The following is a 17717-nucleotide window of genomic DNA, read 5'->3' on the forward strand; positions in this document are numbered from 1 at the left end:
CTACCTTTCAAAGTGGCCCGGCTAGCAGGTCTCCCAACGTTATTTTTCTGATGTTTTGTTGACATACGCTTCATCTGGCGGGGTGTACTAGGAGGAGAAGTTCCATAGAAGGTGTCAGCACTTGCTTCATCTGATAATTCCTCAGGTTCAGATTCAGAGATCTTGCAAGTAGCATCTTCTGATTTGCACTCTTTCCTGAAGAGAATAAGTTAAACCATGATGTTAAAAATACTGAAAAAAAAAAAAAAAGTGTCTGTTTAGAAAGCTAATCCACCAAAACAACCCAAGCTTCACTGTGAACCACAGTGAATCTTCCATATTTTCATGCCACAGCCATGTGGCACATCTCCAAGAGTTTTCACAACCATAACGGCAACATTCCAATCAAGGAAAGGATAGGCAACAGGAAACAAAGAAGACGTACATCCAGAGTGTCTCTAGGAGAACAGAGTAAAGAAAATCTTGCATGTCGTTTATTTGCGTCTCAGAAAACTTGTGGTAAATCCAAAACAAGAGGTACATGAAACAAACCAAAGTTCAAAAATACAAAAATAATCACAGAATCATAGAATAGGGGTTGGAAGGGACCTCAAGAGATCATCAGGTCCAGCCCCCCTGCCAAAGCAGGATCCCTACAGCAAGTTGCCCACGTAGGCAAGGGGTCTTCCCTTCCATCCTTCACCTCCCCAACTTGTACATACCATGCAGGCAACTTCTAAGATCACTGAAAAGGGTCTCTACCCTTCACAGAACTTTAATCTAGCACAGGAGACCTGAACTTATTTTATGTATTTTGCACCGATTTTTAATATTAAGTAGGTTTAGTCTCAGAGTTGTTTTCTCTGTGTTTGTTTTTTTTTTTTTTTTTTTTTTTCCTTCCTGTAGCAAGAAAATGACAGGGTCCCCACAGTAACTTTTTAATTACCCCTAACTACTTTGGCCCTCAGGAAAAATGCAGATAATACTTTGAAAGAACTGAGGTTATGCAAACATGAAATTAAGCTAATGTATATATGTTCTTCAAACCTGAAGTCTAGATGGTCAGCTTAACGACTGGATGTTGCGTCACTGATCTCAACAGAAAGCGTGCATCTTTGCAGGATGAGAGTCTGTATCAGTACAGAGTGTAGCAGAAAAGGCCAACCCTGAGTGGGACTTACCACATTTAAGCAAACACTGTAGAGCAGTATTACATACATTATTGCAAGACAATTCAGTATTTTAAAAATAGTGATTTTGTAAGTTATCAAAATTCTAAATTACTTTGATTTAAATTGTTCAAAGATAAAAAGCATAGTGTAACATTCTCTCCTTCAGTAAGGAACAGGTATGTTCCAAAAAAATAAAAATAAATTTTAAAAAAGAGAAAAGAGAAGAACCTGCCCAGTATCACAGTTGCACATCAGAATGAGACAATCAAAGCCCAGACTGCTGTGATTTTGGTCTCCCTTCTCCACTACCAAGAGCTTGCAGCCCCTCCTTTGAGTCAATGCTGGCACTAAGCCAACGCCAGGAGCTGGTCTATCTGTAGGCTAACAGGGCAAAAAAAAACAACAAACCAAAACAAGCAAACAAACCCCCACACATCTTTCATATGTAAACTCCGGGCAAGCTCAAAGCACAGCTTCCAGTGCCAGCTTCCTCTCATGAGAGGAGGTCAAACGAAGAACAAGCATGATGGGGCACGCACGCACCCTCCTATGAGGGTTTGCTTTAAAAATAAGTTACAACAAATACAGTAAATGACTAGTCTTGTCAGATACCAACAGGGAGGGCTTGCTCTGTCCCCTCAGATAGGATTACCTGGGCAGAGGGGCAGTCGGGCAGGATACCACTCATTGCTGGATCTCCGCTGAGCGGCCCCAGTGACTCACCACCACAAAATTACCCTCTGAGGTCAACAGCAGGAACACCGAAATTCAGTAGGTTTTATGCTGCTTGCTAAGGTATTAGGAAATTTCAAGAGCAAATGTATACATGGAAACAATTTAAAGGCAGTCTGTGAACTACCTTACTGCCCCATCAGCGACAGATGACTTGAGTTCTTCAGTCTTACAAAGGTCCACAACAAATAAAATCCTTTGGACAACTGAGGCTTCAGGGGAACGTAAACAGAAGTAGGACAGGGTTTTAACCTTTTTGGTCCTCTTTTCTACCCATCTGATGTTTATCTACCTGGGGCAAATACAGAGAAGGGAAAGAAGAGGAAGGAGGAGGAGAGGAGCCTGAGGCTCCAGCAAGCCTCCAGCTGAGTGCAGGCCACAGCTCGGCTGCAGCTCCTGGTGACAAGTGGCACCACGACCACCCCTCTGCCCAGACACAAGGACAGCAGGGCCCACTGCCTCAGCACCACCCTCTCACCAGGGAGAGGAGCATGCACTGCTCCAGCTCATATGAGAGGAAAAAAAGCAGGCTGCCTCACACGCTTTATTTCACGTTTTATGTTCTGCAAGGAACACCCTCCTGACTGCTGGGGGAGGCACAGAGACACATACATTTGACCTAAATCAGACAGAGCAAGGCCAGCATCAGCACCCGATAACTTCCCCTGCAATTCCACCTGGAACACAAGCTGCATTTTACTCGCTACTATTTTTGAGCCAGACGAGGAATGTTACTCATGTTCTGGTGGAGCGAGTCTGAGTGTCTGCAGGAAGAAATATGTCAGAATACTGCCAGCCAAATAGCAGCGAGATGACCAAAAATCACATACTGTGCTGTTTCTTTGCCTTTAGCTACAACCAGAAATAAATAGCCTAACATGCAGAACAGCAGTGCTCTCTGCAAAGCCACAGATAGATTTAGCGTGTGAATTCACCCTTCTCACATTACAGCTTTGAGAAGAGGGCAGGCAACGTTACTATTACAGATAAACTCTAGAGGTTACCTAAGAAAAATGACTCAGGTGGTACCGTAGCACCACCTGTAGTTTGAGGAGAGCCCTACAGTGTATTTGGTCGTGACGACGACATGAAATCAGCAATACTTTTAGCCTAGTTTCTCAGCCCTGGGAAATCACGCTGTTTGTGTGTCTTTTAACAACCCGATTCAAGTAACTGCTAGTGGCCAAATACAACAAAGGAGCCTTTTTCGATGTAATTTGCTCCTACATGTCCTGTAAGCACTGAACTGGCGAAGCAGAACACAAGTTTACATCTTTTTGGGTGCCAGCAGAATTTTGTTCCTGAGAACTCCAGCAAAGAGCGCGACTGCAGGAACAACTTCAGGCAGAGCACACCCCTCCGAGTTTGCCAAAGACAAATCAACCACAAGAGCCTGACCACATGAAACAAGAAGTCATTAGTTCCGATGCTTATGGAACTATTTATTTTTTTCAGTGATCTCACTGGCCTGGCAAGGCCACGGGTGGGGCGCTGATGCTCCCGTGGGGCCTGGCAGAACAGATCCAGAGGCGCTTGTGTGAGGTCCCTGTTCCAGGACAGCTTGAAACGAGGACAGCTTACCTTCCTGGGAAAGCCACATCACACAACAGCAGCCGTGCTCGACCGGAGCCCTGTGTTAGCAGCTGACAGCATGTGCTAACTTGAGCTTTCTGATCCTTGCAGAGGGAGGAGGACAGCGGCTGCAACTCAAGTGTAAAAATTCAGCGTGCTCAGTTTAGGACTTCTGTGCATGGAAAGTATGTAAATAAAGCCTGCATCTCAAGTCGGAGCTCTGATCAATGCCAGTGAACAGGAAGACCTGGTTTTGCCAGCAAAAGCCTTACTGTACAAGTGTGCCAGATGCTTATGGTCTGAACCAAAGGAGCAACATCAATTTAGTCACACCTATATAAATTCTCCTTATCCACATAAAACCAAATAGGTTGCAGACATACAGGAGCAGCAGCTGCAACCCGCTGGTATTATAAAGTTATCATTTTGACAGATTCCTGACAAAGCATTCATAACATTAGCGTGCTAGTTGCTTTTATGAACTAACCAAAGACTAATTAAATCCACGAAACTACAAAGCGCGCTGCTGGCAAAGCTAAATCAAATGATTGTATTGGTTAATATATAGAATTGTTGGTTCCTAAATACTGTTTTAACTGGAAAAGTTTGGCAAATACTAACAAAAGCGAACTTCTTGTTTGCTACCAAGAACTGCAGGTTTTCTTCCCCACAGCCAGTGGAAACCACCTTAGTCTTAATTATATGTATACACAAAAAGCAAAACCTAAGCAGATGACAACTGAAGTTACTATTTATCAAATGTACCAAGGACAGTTTAAATCCAAAGCTTATGGAAAAAAATGGAAATGTATAGCCTTCACGTTACACTACTTACAGGTTGCTCCAATCTTCCCCATTTTAACAAGCAAAATGCTTCTCCTCAGTTCTGTCCTTGGAATATAGAAGAGACAGTAGCCAGGATGCCTAAATCAGGAATACTAGGAAAGTTGCAAGAGCTGTGTGGTAGAGAGACAAAACAACCCTACAGCTTTAAAATATAACACGAAATAAATAACCAAGACATTTGCAAACAAGTAACTACGGTATGTTACTACATGTTGCATTTCAACCAGAATCTGAAAAATCAGAACCGAGAATTTCTTTGGCTTGTATGTGTAGCTCACAACAGGCATTTTATTTTTTAAGAGTATGTCAAGGAGGTGGCATTATATCTAATATTTCAGCTCAATCATGAAAACTGAAATACATCTTCCGGATTTTCAAAGGTCTGTAAACAAAAACAGGAGAGGGGAGAACTGAGGTTTGAGGGAGCAGGACAGGCAGCAAGATGTCTGGGAGCTGTTGCTGTTGGTTTAGTAGGAAACCACCAGTCAAACCTCATTTCCATTGCTTTATGGGCACAAGAAGACTCTCCATATACTCTTCATTTTAAAAACAAAAAAAAAAAAAACAAAAAAAAAAGAGTTAAGCCCAGAGGAGATGTCACTCATTTCAGGGTTTACAAATACTTGAAGGCCACAAGCCATTAGAAAAATATAATAATTAAAAATAAACTAACAGATGAAAAGACCACTGAAGACCACATGGGGACGTGTTAAAATTAAGTAGGATAAAGTCACACTGAACTGTGTGATTTTTAACCAGTATAAATTTTTTGCACTTCCCTGACACTTTTGTAAACTTGCCTCCTGCTCTCCTTGATCCTCACAAGCAGCAGTTCAAGTACGTTAGGCCCTTGCATACATTAATTCAGGTTCAGCCACTGCTTATTATCCCATACCCAGCTTAAAAGCTTGCTGGGAATCAGAGCAGTAGATGTCAACTGATTCATCCACAAGCACACAACAGTAAATCCAAGTCAGTAGCATACAAGGCAGTAGCCAGGACAGCCACCCAGCACACAAGCCACCGCACCGTGCCATCCACAAGCAGCTACTGCAAGCAGCTTCCTGAAGGTCCTGCACCTTTCCCACATCAGGGAGAGGCTTTCTCAGTAAATCTGATGGCACACTGCCATTTCCATACAGAGCACTGCAAGATCTGTACAAGGTTCACCACCAAGTTGCCAAGTATTTGTTCTTGACGTTCAATACCTTTGTTTTAAAGGTAAAATGTTAATTTTTCACATATATGCTCTTCAACTGGAGCAGTTATACATTTCCATTTTTTAAAACTTTTAACAGTCTGTTAATTAAAAAAAAAAAAAAAAAAGGAAGAAAAGGTTTCGTTGGCCTGTTCTTAGTAATGCACATTTTCAATTCACTAAGACAACAGAAAACAATCACAACACATTGTCAAGCAAATCTTTTTTAAACTAATGTAACTATCCCCAATTACAGTTACAAACATTATACTGCAAAACTAACCAATATCCCAACAAGAACAGAGCTGCAAATCATTACTGTGCTGCAGCTGCTAGCAATGCAAAAAGCGAACCCGATTGTAGGTAACCATCTGTTAAGGCTGAAAAACAAAAGAGTATCCAGTTAGAGCTGCTGAGCACAACACAGCTCTGTAATCGGCTGCTCTAATTCCTAGGTTCTGAAAATTTTCTGAACTGAAAGCAGAAAGGACTATAAAAAACAATTTTGCATACAATCTTTTCCTAAAGATCTACATTTTTCAGTATTAGAAATAAGTGATTGCAACTAGTACAGTTAAAGTATCTATTACAAACTAGTTGATGGCTGTGAAAGAAACACTGAAGCTTTCAGTAAGAAGCAAGAAAACTTTTGTTTTTTAAATGGGACAGCAGGAATTTGCTCAGTTTACACAAATAAAACTGTACTTTTTGCTAAATACATCCTGTGCAAATCTGGCAAAGTGCTTATGGGAAAACAAATCGCCTGGTTAGCAGGATATGAAAATTCTGCAACTGGCACAGATCTGAATGGTCTATGTCACATGTTTCTACTGTGACTATACTTCTAGAGACAGTTAAAAAAAAATAATTGCTAAGTCTTTTAATTTCTCAGGACCTGTTTTTCAAGCACGTTTCTCAAACCCCATTCACATGTCCCTATGATCACCTTTACGTCTGCACCATCCTTCCTTACTAGAGGAGGTGGCTAATCCTGTCTAGTTAAATGCATCCATTTCTCATCTCTTCTGAAAGATGAGACACAGATACTTATGAGGGCCACATTCAAGCTTTCATCAATTTCTCTACCCATAAAAGCAGCTATGTAACATACACCAGTGTCAAGGCTTAAAAGGATGGGGAAAAGAAACAAACGTGAAACTTATCTTTGAAGAAAGTCTGAAGTAGAGACAGTGATGATACCCATAATGCCAAGAAGCGACTTGAGGAAAGGAAAAAACATTTTGTTGTGCAGTCATTTTAAAACATCACCCTATGGCAGAAGTCCAGGGCATTTCTGTATTCTTTTCAAATTCACTAAGTATCTCCAAAAAACATTTTAAAGAAGAAACAGTACCAGCACAGGAATTTCAGTGTTAATTCAAATCAAGCTGTACATGTCCACATTTTCTCCTTACAGAGGAAGGAGGGAAGGCAGATCAGAGTTGTCTCTATAGCCTAGGAATGAAGAACAAAAGCATGCAAAGGAAAAAAAAAGTAAAGTAGCATTTGGGCAGAGCAGAGGAGAATTTACTTATAACAGAAATAGCAATTTTACCATCTACTGTTGACACTAACTGAAAAAAAAACACTTACACCTTTCAGCAAGTAAGTCTGCAGATGTAAATATTAGAGCAATTAAGTTTTACAGCAGAGATGCTTGTAAAAGCACATGAAAGTAACGTTCAGAAACTTTAAAAACAAGTATGAAATGTAATGAAGCTTAACCACACAATTCTCTACAGGGATGAAGCAAAGAGTCTCATAAATCGCTAAGACGGTAGTCATGGTAAGATGACACGGAAGAGGGAACCTGTTTCGATGCACTTTTTGTCTTTCAGGTTGCACACTCCCGCCCTTTCTGCACAGAATCACATGAGCTCAGCCACAGATCTGATGAAGAAACACATGAATGTCTTGGTGCACCAGATCAAGAAGCTGAAGTAAGAACTCCACCGCCACATGATTGCTAGATCCAGAGGGAATGCAGTGGAGGAGCTCGCCTTCTTCTCTGGGAGAGGCCAAAGGCAAGAAAAGGCAACCTGCTGTTCAAACACCTCGGGTGTGATGTGAAATAATACCCTCAGTCACGCTCTTCTGGCTGCAGCTGAAGCAACTTAGGTGACTTCTTTCTGCTTTCCAGTGATGATTTGCCACAAGTCCCCAGCCCCCAGGGTGCGCTGGTAGAAGTGACCGAACCAGGCCTGGTTCTGCCCAAACAGCCCAGCTGAGCTGGAACGTCTTTGTTAGCAGGCTTTTTCCAACTTCATCCACTTTGAATTTGATTAGGCAACCAAATGCACATCATGCCAGGCTAGCAAATTTCACATGGCAGAAATCCCTCGTTTGGGGATGGGGGAGAGGAGATGGAGGTTGGGAGATGGGAAGAGTAACTTCTAGTCTGGGTCAGCTGTAAAACTAATGCCTTTTTTTTTTTTTTTTTTTTTTTATCTGCAGCAATGATAAAAGCAGAATACTTTGGCAGGAAGACACAGTAACACCTGCATCACTACCAAGAGCTGACGGAATTATGCAATTCCAATAGCTTATTATAAATTAACCCACAAACAAGGGCTCCTTGACACATACAAAAATTACAGAAACACTCTAACACCTGTCCAGTAAATAGAGTGAATTAGCAGCACAGTAATAACATCTTCTCCTTGCTATTTACAAACACAAACACCCAAAGCCGCTAGGAAGGCTTGACCTACATCCACCTGCTCGTGTGCTGTATGGGTTTACGCCACAAGAGCCAGGCTAACAGTTAAGCTCCAAGGACAATAAATCCCAGATCAGCCTGTCAGAAGCACAAAGCAAGTGCTTCTGCTGCAAGATCAACAGTGGTGTATAATAACAAGACTTCGTTGCGATAGAACAACCAGTATTTCGGCAGAAAACTACAAGGAAAAAAAGTCATTATTGGGGAAAAACTAATTTAAAGGTTAGAGTCAAACAGTTCATCTTTAATTGAATCCCACTGACATCTTCTCCCCCTTGGTAACACTCAGCTGGAGCCATTTAATAAGAACAGAAGGGCACAGCAAGCAAGAACACATTTCATTTCTACGGCAGACCTCAAGCACATCTGACTGCAGCCAGCACCCCGTTACGGAGACCTTTAGAGCACTGTACTTGAATGAAAACTCCCTGAGCCACCAGAAATCTCTACAGAGACCAGCTACATTTGTTTTAAGAGAGAAACTCAAACTAAACCTTCTGCTTCTCAAGATGCTGCGATCAGTTCTGTAAATCCTTTGACACTTTCCCCCAAATTCTTGGGCAGCAGCTTCCAAGTGTTCAAGTATTGCATTTATGGCAGAAAGATGTATAGTTGCAGGGAAATGCAACAAAGGTTATTGAAACGGTGGAGAGGTCTTGAAGGACCATCTACTGACAATAAAATCTAACAGACTTCAAAAATACAGAAACTGTCAAACAACAAGTTAAAAATAGATAAAGGAAGATGCAAATTACTATTCATCATAGGTTTTAATTCCAAGCAGAAATAAGAGTTATTGAGACCTATTTAAATAATCTAAGGAAAAGATTTGTCTTCTGCAATTTACACCAACTCGAGGTAAGTATAAAAATAAAATAAAGCTCTCATAACACTTTTGGCAGTTCTTCATGTTCTCATCTCAGAAAAAAATCAGAACTTTCTGTTCTTTTTTACTAGTATATTTGGAAACAGAAAAAGGTTAACTAAATTTTCCATCTTGGATTATTTTGAGTTTTTATGCAAATTTGGATTATGATGTAGAGGTATTTACAGAATATGCATGGACATTCAGATCTGAGCCTCTCCCTCCCCGGTCCCCCATACACAAACGTATTATTTGATTACAATTATGTCAAAGGTCATTTCAATACAAAAGAGTAAGATCCATTTCATTCTGATATTGCTCTGTAAGGTACAAAAAAAAAATAAAAAAATATGAAAACAATGAAAATATTGCTGTTGTTGTTAGGTTTCCACATCCACTATAAAGCCAACAAGGTGAGACTACAAGTGTAGAAGCACAGAAACAGGAGCTGAGGGAGTTGCACCCACCCAGCCTATCCAGTGCCCAGCTCCCTTCTCTTCCATGCCCCAGAACAACTGAAGTCAAGTATTAGTTGGTTTCAGTCACCATGCTTCATCCTTTGGCTATTAGGTTTGTACTACATTTCCAATCCCTACTATATCTTAACAAACACTTAGGAATTTTTTCTTAAACTGATTTGTCCAAGAACATCACTTTATCTTTGTCTTTCACTATTTCTTTAAATGAGAAGTTCTGAAATACGTTTTCATCACCACAGTAAAGATGGTTGAGCACAGTATAAATCCAAGGGATAAACGCTGCAGTTAAGTCCTTGGCATCTGCACAAATCAGATACCAAGGTCTTAAGCTACTCAACCTCTTCCTCCACCCCCCCAAAAAAAAGATGGATTTTCAGGAATATTTAAGCTACCACAGTCAAAGTTACGTACGAACAGAGATACCATGACAAAAAGCGTTTCACTGCCAGACTCAACTATAAACACAACATATGTAGCAGGGACACGGATCTACACCAAAAGATAGTAAGATCTGTAACAGGCCGTGAAATTAAAATGGCTTTCTCCTCTTCACCCACAATCTCCCATGCACAAACTTTACTCTTCTGGCAGGCAGTTCCACTTGTAGTCGAGAAAAGCTATCGGTTCTGATCCCAAAATTTCAGTGCATCTTTTAGACGAAGTCAAAGTCTACAAGGAACTTCAGGTGAAGTACTGCATGTTAAACACAATTTTAGTGGAAGCTGGTACCCAAGTACTTTGTGCTTCTGCGAGCTACATGTAGATGACCAGTCCACAGCCTTTGGGAAACGCAGGCAATGCAACGGAGCTGCAGCACACCGTGCTGCTTGGAGCATCCCGGGCACCGAAGGCTTCGTGTCCATGGACAGCTCCACCACGGGCTGAGAAGTAACAGGGATGTGTGCAACTGTGGGCCTGCTCCCACTTCGGGACACCACTAACTTGATGGTTGTTTCACAATTAAAACAGTGAAAGCCTTTAAATACACTGCTCTAAGAGAAGCCATCAGCACGTAAACTAGCAGCACACGTGAGCCAAGGGCATAACACACAAATACCACGTTAGAAAGCACTATGTGACAGTCAGTCAACACTACTAGGTGGTAGCAGGATGCAGAAGGAACAGAATGAATTTCCTCCTCCTACTCCTGACACCAGTGGCACTGAAGTTATATCCCACTTGTCTGGATCTAGAACAAACCAGGTGAAGGTTCACAGCAAGCCGATGAGATCTTACATGCCGGGCTCTCGGACTGGACGTGTTGCTGAACATCTGACAGCTCAGTAACACTCTAGCTCGGGTGTTAAGAGCAAACATTTCAGTTTGGCTTTACTTTTGCAGTTGGTCAAGGATGCACATGGAACAATTTTGATCTACTTAAAGGAATAAGATCTTTTTTAAAATCCAAAAATTTGTTAATAGGTTACAGGCAAAAAACATAGCATCAATGTAAGTAACACTTCAGAGCAGGGGAAAACTTGAGGAAAGTAACAGCCCTGCAAACATAAAGAGCATAAACACACACACTCAACAGCAAATCCAGCCACACATCTGAAGAAACAAAGCTGATATGCACGTATCATCTTGTGCTGACAGAGGCCAACACGCTATTTGACTAGCAGTGAGTAGTTAAACTGTACCTCAAACTGAGGATTTTTTTTTTAACAGAATGGTTTGTACATAATCTAAGAAATGTGGCTGTCACAGAAGCCAAATCTTTAAAAGGCTGTAAAACCCTCAACTCCCTAAAATAAGAATTACCGCATATCTTTCATCCCTTCCTTTAAACCCAGCAGATCTGTTTTTCATCACAGCACAGTTTGCATTCCACAAGGGCCAATATCACTTGCTTACATAATAGTAAAACCAACCTTGACACAGACAGCGCTAATTAACAGACATAAAAACAACTCAAGCAGCCGCACAACGCAGACTAATCCTCGCTGCTATAAATGCCAGAGACATCTCAACAAGCGCTTCATGTGTTTGCGCGTAGGTGGAGCAATCAGTCATTCAGCCCAATCTTGCACATGTAAACAAGCAAATGTGATACATAAAAAACAGAGATTATATCTTACCTTATTTAAATGCATGAAAATAAAAATTAAAGAAAAAAAAAACAGGAGAGGGTGGTAAATCTACACACTCAAATCTAATTTCCAGTTGAAGCTACGATCCTAAGTTAATAAAATAACTTGAAACTTTTTCACTCACCATCAGTCATACAGATACAGTCTGGCAAGCAGAAAAATACGCTAAGCACAATTCGTGACATGACCTCAAGCTTCCCCCAAACAACAGCTGCTGCCGACTGACAGCCCAATTCATTGTCATCATACAGCCAACAAATCTGATAGACAGACCACCAAAAACTCCCCCAGCGCAGAGGAAGCCTCCACATTATTCACAGTTCTGTCCTGCTCTATTCAGCCTTGTTCCTTCATTCACCCCTTGTGATGGATTTATGCCAAGAGAAAAGAGAGCTACAAGCAATCAAGGACGAGTAACCCTCCAGCTCTTCGTACCTTCGCAGTGCCACCAAAATTGGCAGCCCAACAAAGGAAATGCTTTTAAGGCTTCATATTTGCTGTAGTGAATTTTCTGCCACAAAATTCTTGTGAATACCTAAGATTGGTGTCAGAAGATTTAGTGCCTGTAAGACATGATTAAGAAGCATCAAAGACATACCCGTTTCAGTTAGTGTTGTACTTCATAGAAGTGGAAACAGCTTGAAAACTTTTTGCTTGCTTTGTAACAAGTATATCTAAATGTGCATTCTTCCCAGAACCTTTTAGCAGCATCATTTTGTTTATCCATAATGACTGCAGCCGACCCAATGCTCAAGGGCAATCCTGTCTCAAATTCAACATCTACTCTTAGGCTCCCTGAGTGCTTCTTGGTTTGAAGCCACCTGCCCTCTCTCCCCACCCCAGAGCATAAGTTAAAGAAGGAAAGGAAGACTTAGGAAAAAAATACACATACTTTTGGAGTGGAATTCTCAAGTATTTTGGAACATCCAGGACTAAGGACTGCATAATCCAAGCAAAGCCAAGAATATGTTGCATGCTTACCTTAGATTTACAAAAGGTACCATTGCATTTCTGATCCAAAAAGACCGAATCCTTACACAAAGATCAAAAGTGTTCCAACACAAAAGGCCGTGTCACAACAACAAAAGCAATCAACTTTCTTTTTTAAACAAAGGTAACAAAGGAAGGTGCATTGCAAATGAGAATGGCCAGGTACTTGCCCAACAGAATTCAATTGAACTGAAGAAGAATGCATTATACCAACATGCTGCCGGGGCACCTCGTCATAGAAACACATTCGTACTCCACGAAGAGCACCGAAAGCAATGAGCATATTTCATGGCACCAAATGCATTTCAAACTCTCACGCCTGGTACAAGGTCCTGCAGATTTCAGCCAGATTCTGACCTCACCACTGCAGTACCTCATGGTAACTCCAAAACTTAAATGAACTTTAATTGCATTGAAGAAGCCTCTGATGCTTTTTTTTCTCTTAAAAGCAATGCAGAAATACAGTATTGCAACAAGCCGGAGAAACAACCCTCTTCTAAAGCAGATGTGCAATTGGCACACAGCGTACCTACCGACGTGAATCACGGCCAAGCGCACGCACTTACCCGACACAAATTAAGACTACCTAATTGTTTGGAGCCACCTCCCTCCCTCCCACCCACCACAGCTCAGCTCAGCTCCGAAGTTAACTAATTCAGTTTTCCTCTGCCGGCTGGAGCCGCCGCCACAGCACCCACACCCACATCCACATCCGACTGACACAAACCCTCCCGCGACGAGCAGCGCCCGGCAGCGCTCAGGGCCGGCGCCGGCAGGAAATGCCGGGCTGTGCCTGTATCCCACCCGGGCTCTGCAGGGCCGGGGGGCACGTTTCGTTTCCACCAGCCTCGTTTTTTATTCGCTTTGCGCTCGAGCTGCGCTGCGACCCCTTGGAGCTGCAGCACGGCACCCACCGCCCCGCTGCCGCTGGCGTTGCACGGGCGCTCCCCACCTCCCTCCCGCTGCCGCTGCCCGCATCCCGCAGCGCTTTTCGTGCACGCAGCGAGCCTCCGCGCTCCCCCTGCCCTCTGCCTTCCCGTGCCACAACCGCAGCAGATCCCCGAAGCCGTGCCCGGCAGCCAGCCCCGTCCCGGCAGCTCGGCGCCCCCCGCTCACCTCCCCCCCGGCGGCGGCGGTGGCGGCGGCGGCGGCGGCTCCTCCATGTCGGCGGCAGGGAGCAGCGCGGCGACGCCTCTCACGCGCGCAGCGGGCCCGGCATGGCGGCGGGGCGGGGGCGCGGCGGGGCGGGGGGAGGCCCGGAGGGGCGCGGGCGGGGGGCTCGGCTCTACCCGGCCGCCGGGACCCGGCCGCCCAGCGCCGCCCGCGCGGCCGCCATCTTAGGAGCAGCCTCGCAGGGCAGCGGAGCCGGGAGCATCGCTACGGCGCGCGAGGAGGGACCAGCCCCGCAGGACGCGCTCGCCGCCTCGTCGCTCTGCGGGGCCCCGGCCGGAGCGGCTGGCTCCGGGGAGTCGCCCCCCGCCGGCCCTCGTCGCCCAGGCGCCGCCCCCGGGGCTGTGCGAGAGGCGGTGGAGGTCCCCGGGAGCCCTGGGGAGGGCGGAAAGTGCGGTGGAAGCGCTGGCAGCCGGTAGCGAGCCTCCCTCCGCTCCTTGGTGCCGGGCTGGCCGGGAAGCGGCGGGGAGCAGAGCGGGCGGCTGCCGGGTGCACCTGCTGCCCGGTGGGTGCCACAGTGCTGGCACCCCCAGCGGGGTCCCGGACCCGGCATCACAGTCCCCGAGGCTGGAAGAGAGCTCCGAGATCACCCGGTCCAACCACCCCTACCACCAGTGTCACCACTAAACCATGTCCCCAAGCACCACGTCCAGCCTCTCCTTGAGCACCCACAGGGACGGTGACTCCACCACCTCCCTGGGCAACCCGTCCCAGTGCCTGACTGCTCTTTATGAGCAGAAATGTCTCCTCATTGCCAGCCTGAACCTCCCCTGGTTGCAACTGGAGGCCATTCCCTCTGGTCCTATCACTAGTTATCTGTGAGAAGAGGCCGACCCCCAGCTCCCCACACCTCCTTTCAGGTAGCTGCAGAGAGCAATGAGGTCTGCCCTGAGCCTCCTCTTCCCCAGACCAAACACCCCCAGTTCCAAGAGCACAAACATTACCATTCAGGGACAGAAGACAAACCCAAGTTAGTGGTTACTGTGAGGAAGACTGCGTGATTTATCTGAACGCTTAGCATCTCTCTGTGGCCTGCTTGGGTGATGATCGACACGTGCAGAGGTTGGAGCTACCCACAACATCCCTAATAGTTCAGAGACATGAAAGGCTAGAGGCCCCATGAGTAGGCACATGGAAAAATGAGCTCAGGTGAACAGTTATAAGCATAGCTTTGCAGGAATAAATAAATAAACAAATAAATAAATAAAAGTAGTCTTCATTTATTCTGCTGCTTCTGGAACAGCTTGCTTCATTTTAGAATCCTAGTCACTCTAAAGCCTACAGCAGCGCTGTTTATCAGCTTAGAACAAAGAACTGAAGCCACGTTATCCATTTGGAAATACAGGGAGGAAAAATGTAATTTCCTGAACTATAAATTGGCTGGAATACCAAAGCTAACGCCCTTTAAATGTAGAGAAATTCCATGGGTTATTTAATTGTTCTCGTTGGTGAGAGCCTCATCTTTTACATTTGACAGGACTGAAAGAAAAGCAGAAAACCCTGGTATCAGTAATGTGTGTACAAGTGGTATATGTTATTTCTGAAGAGTTATATTTAAACCAAGAGAGGAGTGGAATCAATAATAGGTTCTGCTTTATGCTCAGTTCCTTCATTAAGTTAACTTACAAGAGTTGTACAAGAAATTCACACAGACTTCTAGCCTGGTGGTAACACTCACTTGTTCATGACATAATATTGTTCATGTATCTATCCAAGAAAAACAGTTACTACTAGTTAATTTTAATAGGCCCTTTGAACTATGAGAATATTTTTAAAGCTGAAATGCAGAAGATACTTCTAATATATGTTTTCACCATTTGTTGGTGAAATATGTTAGCCCAAAACCAAACAGCAGTTATAAAGGCAGATATACACAACAAGTTCCCACAAGTTTGTTATCATGAACAAAAGTAATGACATAATAAAAACATAAATTCTCCAAATCTAAAGCAAAGCTGCACAGCATGCACTTTTTTAGTGTATTTGCAAATAATAAAGGTTCAATGCCGCCGATCAAATAATTTCATAGCAATGACTTTTATTGTTGTTTTTGGCTGTTATAGGTCATTATCTGACAGTACTCACTGTAATGATATGTTAGAAGCACGAAGTTTCTATTAGCTAGCAAATATATATATATAATATATATATATTATATAATCTATATAATATATAATGTATTGTATATATATAATATAATATATATAATATATTTTATATATATATATGTATATATATACATATATATAAAATGTCTTGTGCCATGGATGTGATGGTGTGGATGTACAGACATTCTAGGGGCCCATGGCAAGGGTGGAAATGGGGCCTGCCCACTGCAGTAAATATGAAGATAATTTACTGAAGCAAATTGGGGTTCACTGCAGCCTCTGAAACGTGGAGGTCCATAATAAACTTCCTTGCACGCCTCTTCCCCTTTTCCATGAGGGCAACCCAGCATGTTGGATTGCATCACTTTTCTGTGGTGTACCACGGAGAATATGCTAAATCTAGAAATAACTGGCCAAGCAAGCCAAGGGGGTGAGTTTGATACAGTACCACTTCTCTGGGTGCAGTAGGCCATAGTGAGCAACATACATAAGGAAGAAGATGAGGAGAGAGATTTATAGTCTTGCCTCATCTTCTCAACAGGAGAGATTTATGAGTGGCCTACAGAGAACATGGAACAGAAGGGGAAAAGCTGCAGGAATATGTGTGGCTGATGATATGAAACAGCAGATGACATTCAGGTTGTCAGAACCTATTTAGTGATATTATTTAGCAAAAGCAAAATTTAAACAAGTTACAGAGGCCTTACAAAAATTGATATGCTTAACATTCTTTTAATGATTTTTTCTTCATTTAAAGAATATCATTATATTTCAAAGGCTCCTTGACTTCCTGCTTGTGCATCTAAGCATATCAAAATGCAGAGTTGCATGGAAATTGATAAAGGAAGTTGTTCGCTCTGATTCTACTACTGGAACAGAGGAAGGCACAAAAAGAAAACAGACATCACAACAAATGATGTCTTAATCTGTCAGAAAATTGAGTTAAAATATTAGTAATAACAGATTTTAACTCCTGAGGTGGCAATTAATCATGACCCCAAAATTGTAGGCTGAAAAAAAAACACTGTTAAAACAATCCAAGTTCTTTTAGATTAACTTCTGTTTTCTGAACTTTTAGGTTGATTTTACTTTTTTTTTCAGCAACCATGTGGGTTCATATTCTTAGCAGATACTACGATTGCTTAGGAATTGCTTTTTATTCCAGCAGTATGCCTTTTATTACACCAACAGTCCTAGAACTTGCAATAAAAATGTAAGCGATGGCAGTAGCATCCTAGAAACAGAAATAGCTCAAAAAAATCTCTTAAATAGCTTTTTTAAATTGTACTCCAACTGTCCTTTAAATCTCTGTCTATTCCTTAGCCATAGATTTTGTCGTTCCTGTCTCCTTATTTCACCACAAGTATCAGACAGGACTGTACACGCAAGTGTGATTTTGCAATTTCTGAGTTCTACAGCTTTTTTCTATATACAAAAGGTAATAAGGAAAAGAAAGATTGGGTCAATGTAGGTAAATAAATATGTTATAAGAATGTCTTTAAAAATTTGTTTCTCCCAGAAACCGTCACAAGTCCAAACTTTCATTTTACGAATGTTATGCAGAATAAAGTGTTTTGTTTTGTTGTTTTTTTTTGTTTGTTTGTTTGTTTTTTTAAACAGAGTTGATGAAACACAATAGTCAGATGGTTCTTCACTGTGAACTACATACAAAAATAAAACCCTGGACAAGAACGGTTTTGTAGATTTAGATTTTCCTTCCAGTAAATTATTGATTTCATTTCCACTGAGAACTGTTCAAAAGTAAAAGCAGTTAATTAAACATAGTCGCACTTACAG

General features: G+C 42.8%; 1 protein-coding gene across 9 annotated transcripts in view; it reads right to left on the bottom strand.

Moving 5' to 3' along the window:
- Nucleotides 1-17717, bottom strand: part of MAP3K4 (mitogen-activated protein kinase kinase kinase 4) — a 92269-nt gene that overhangs the window by 58423 nt on the left and 16129 nt on the right. For 8 of the 9 annotated variants that reach the window (XR_014317123.1, XM_082756083.1, XM_082756081.1 and 5 more), the window contains exons 1-2: nucleotides 13759-14067; nucleotides 5-195 (exon numbers count right to left, since the gene is read on the bottom strand). Coding sequence is in view for 8 of the 9 variants with exons in the window: in XM_082756083.1 (XP_082612209.1) it covers nucleotides 5-195; nucleotides 13759-13805 (238 nt within the window). In the remaining variant the exon portion in view is untranslated. Of the gene's footprint in view, nucleotides 1-4; nucleotides 196-13758; nucleotides 14068-17717 lie in introns of those variants that run through there. The other variant, XM_082756084.1, reaches the window with a different exon arrangement.

Source organism: Aythya marila (assembly GCF_965140915.1).
Source record: "Aythya marila genome assembly, chromosome: 3".
NCBI classification, from domain to species: domain Eukaryota; kingdom Metazoa; phylum Chordata; class Aves; order Anseriformes; family Anatidae; genus Aythya; species Aythya marila.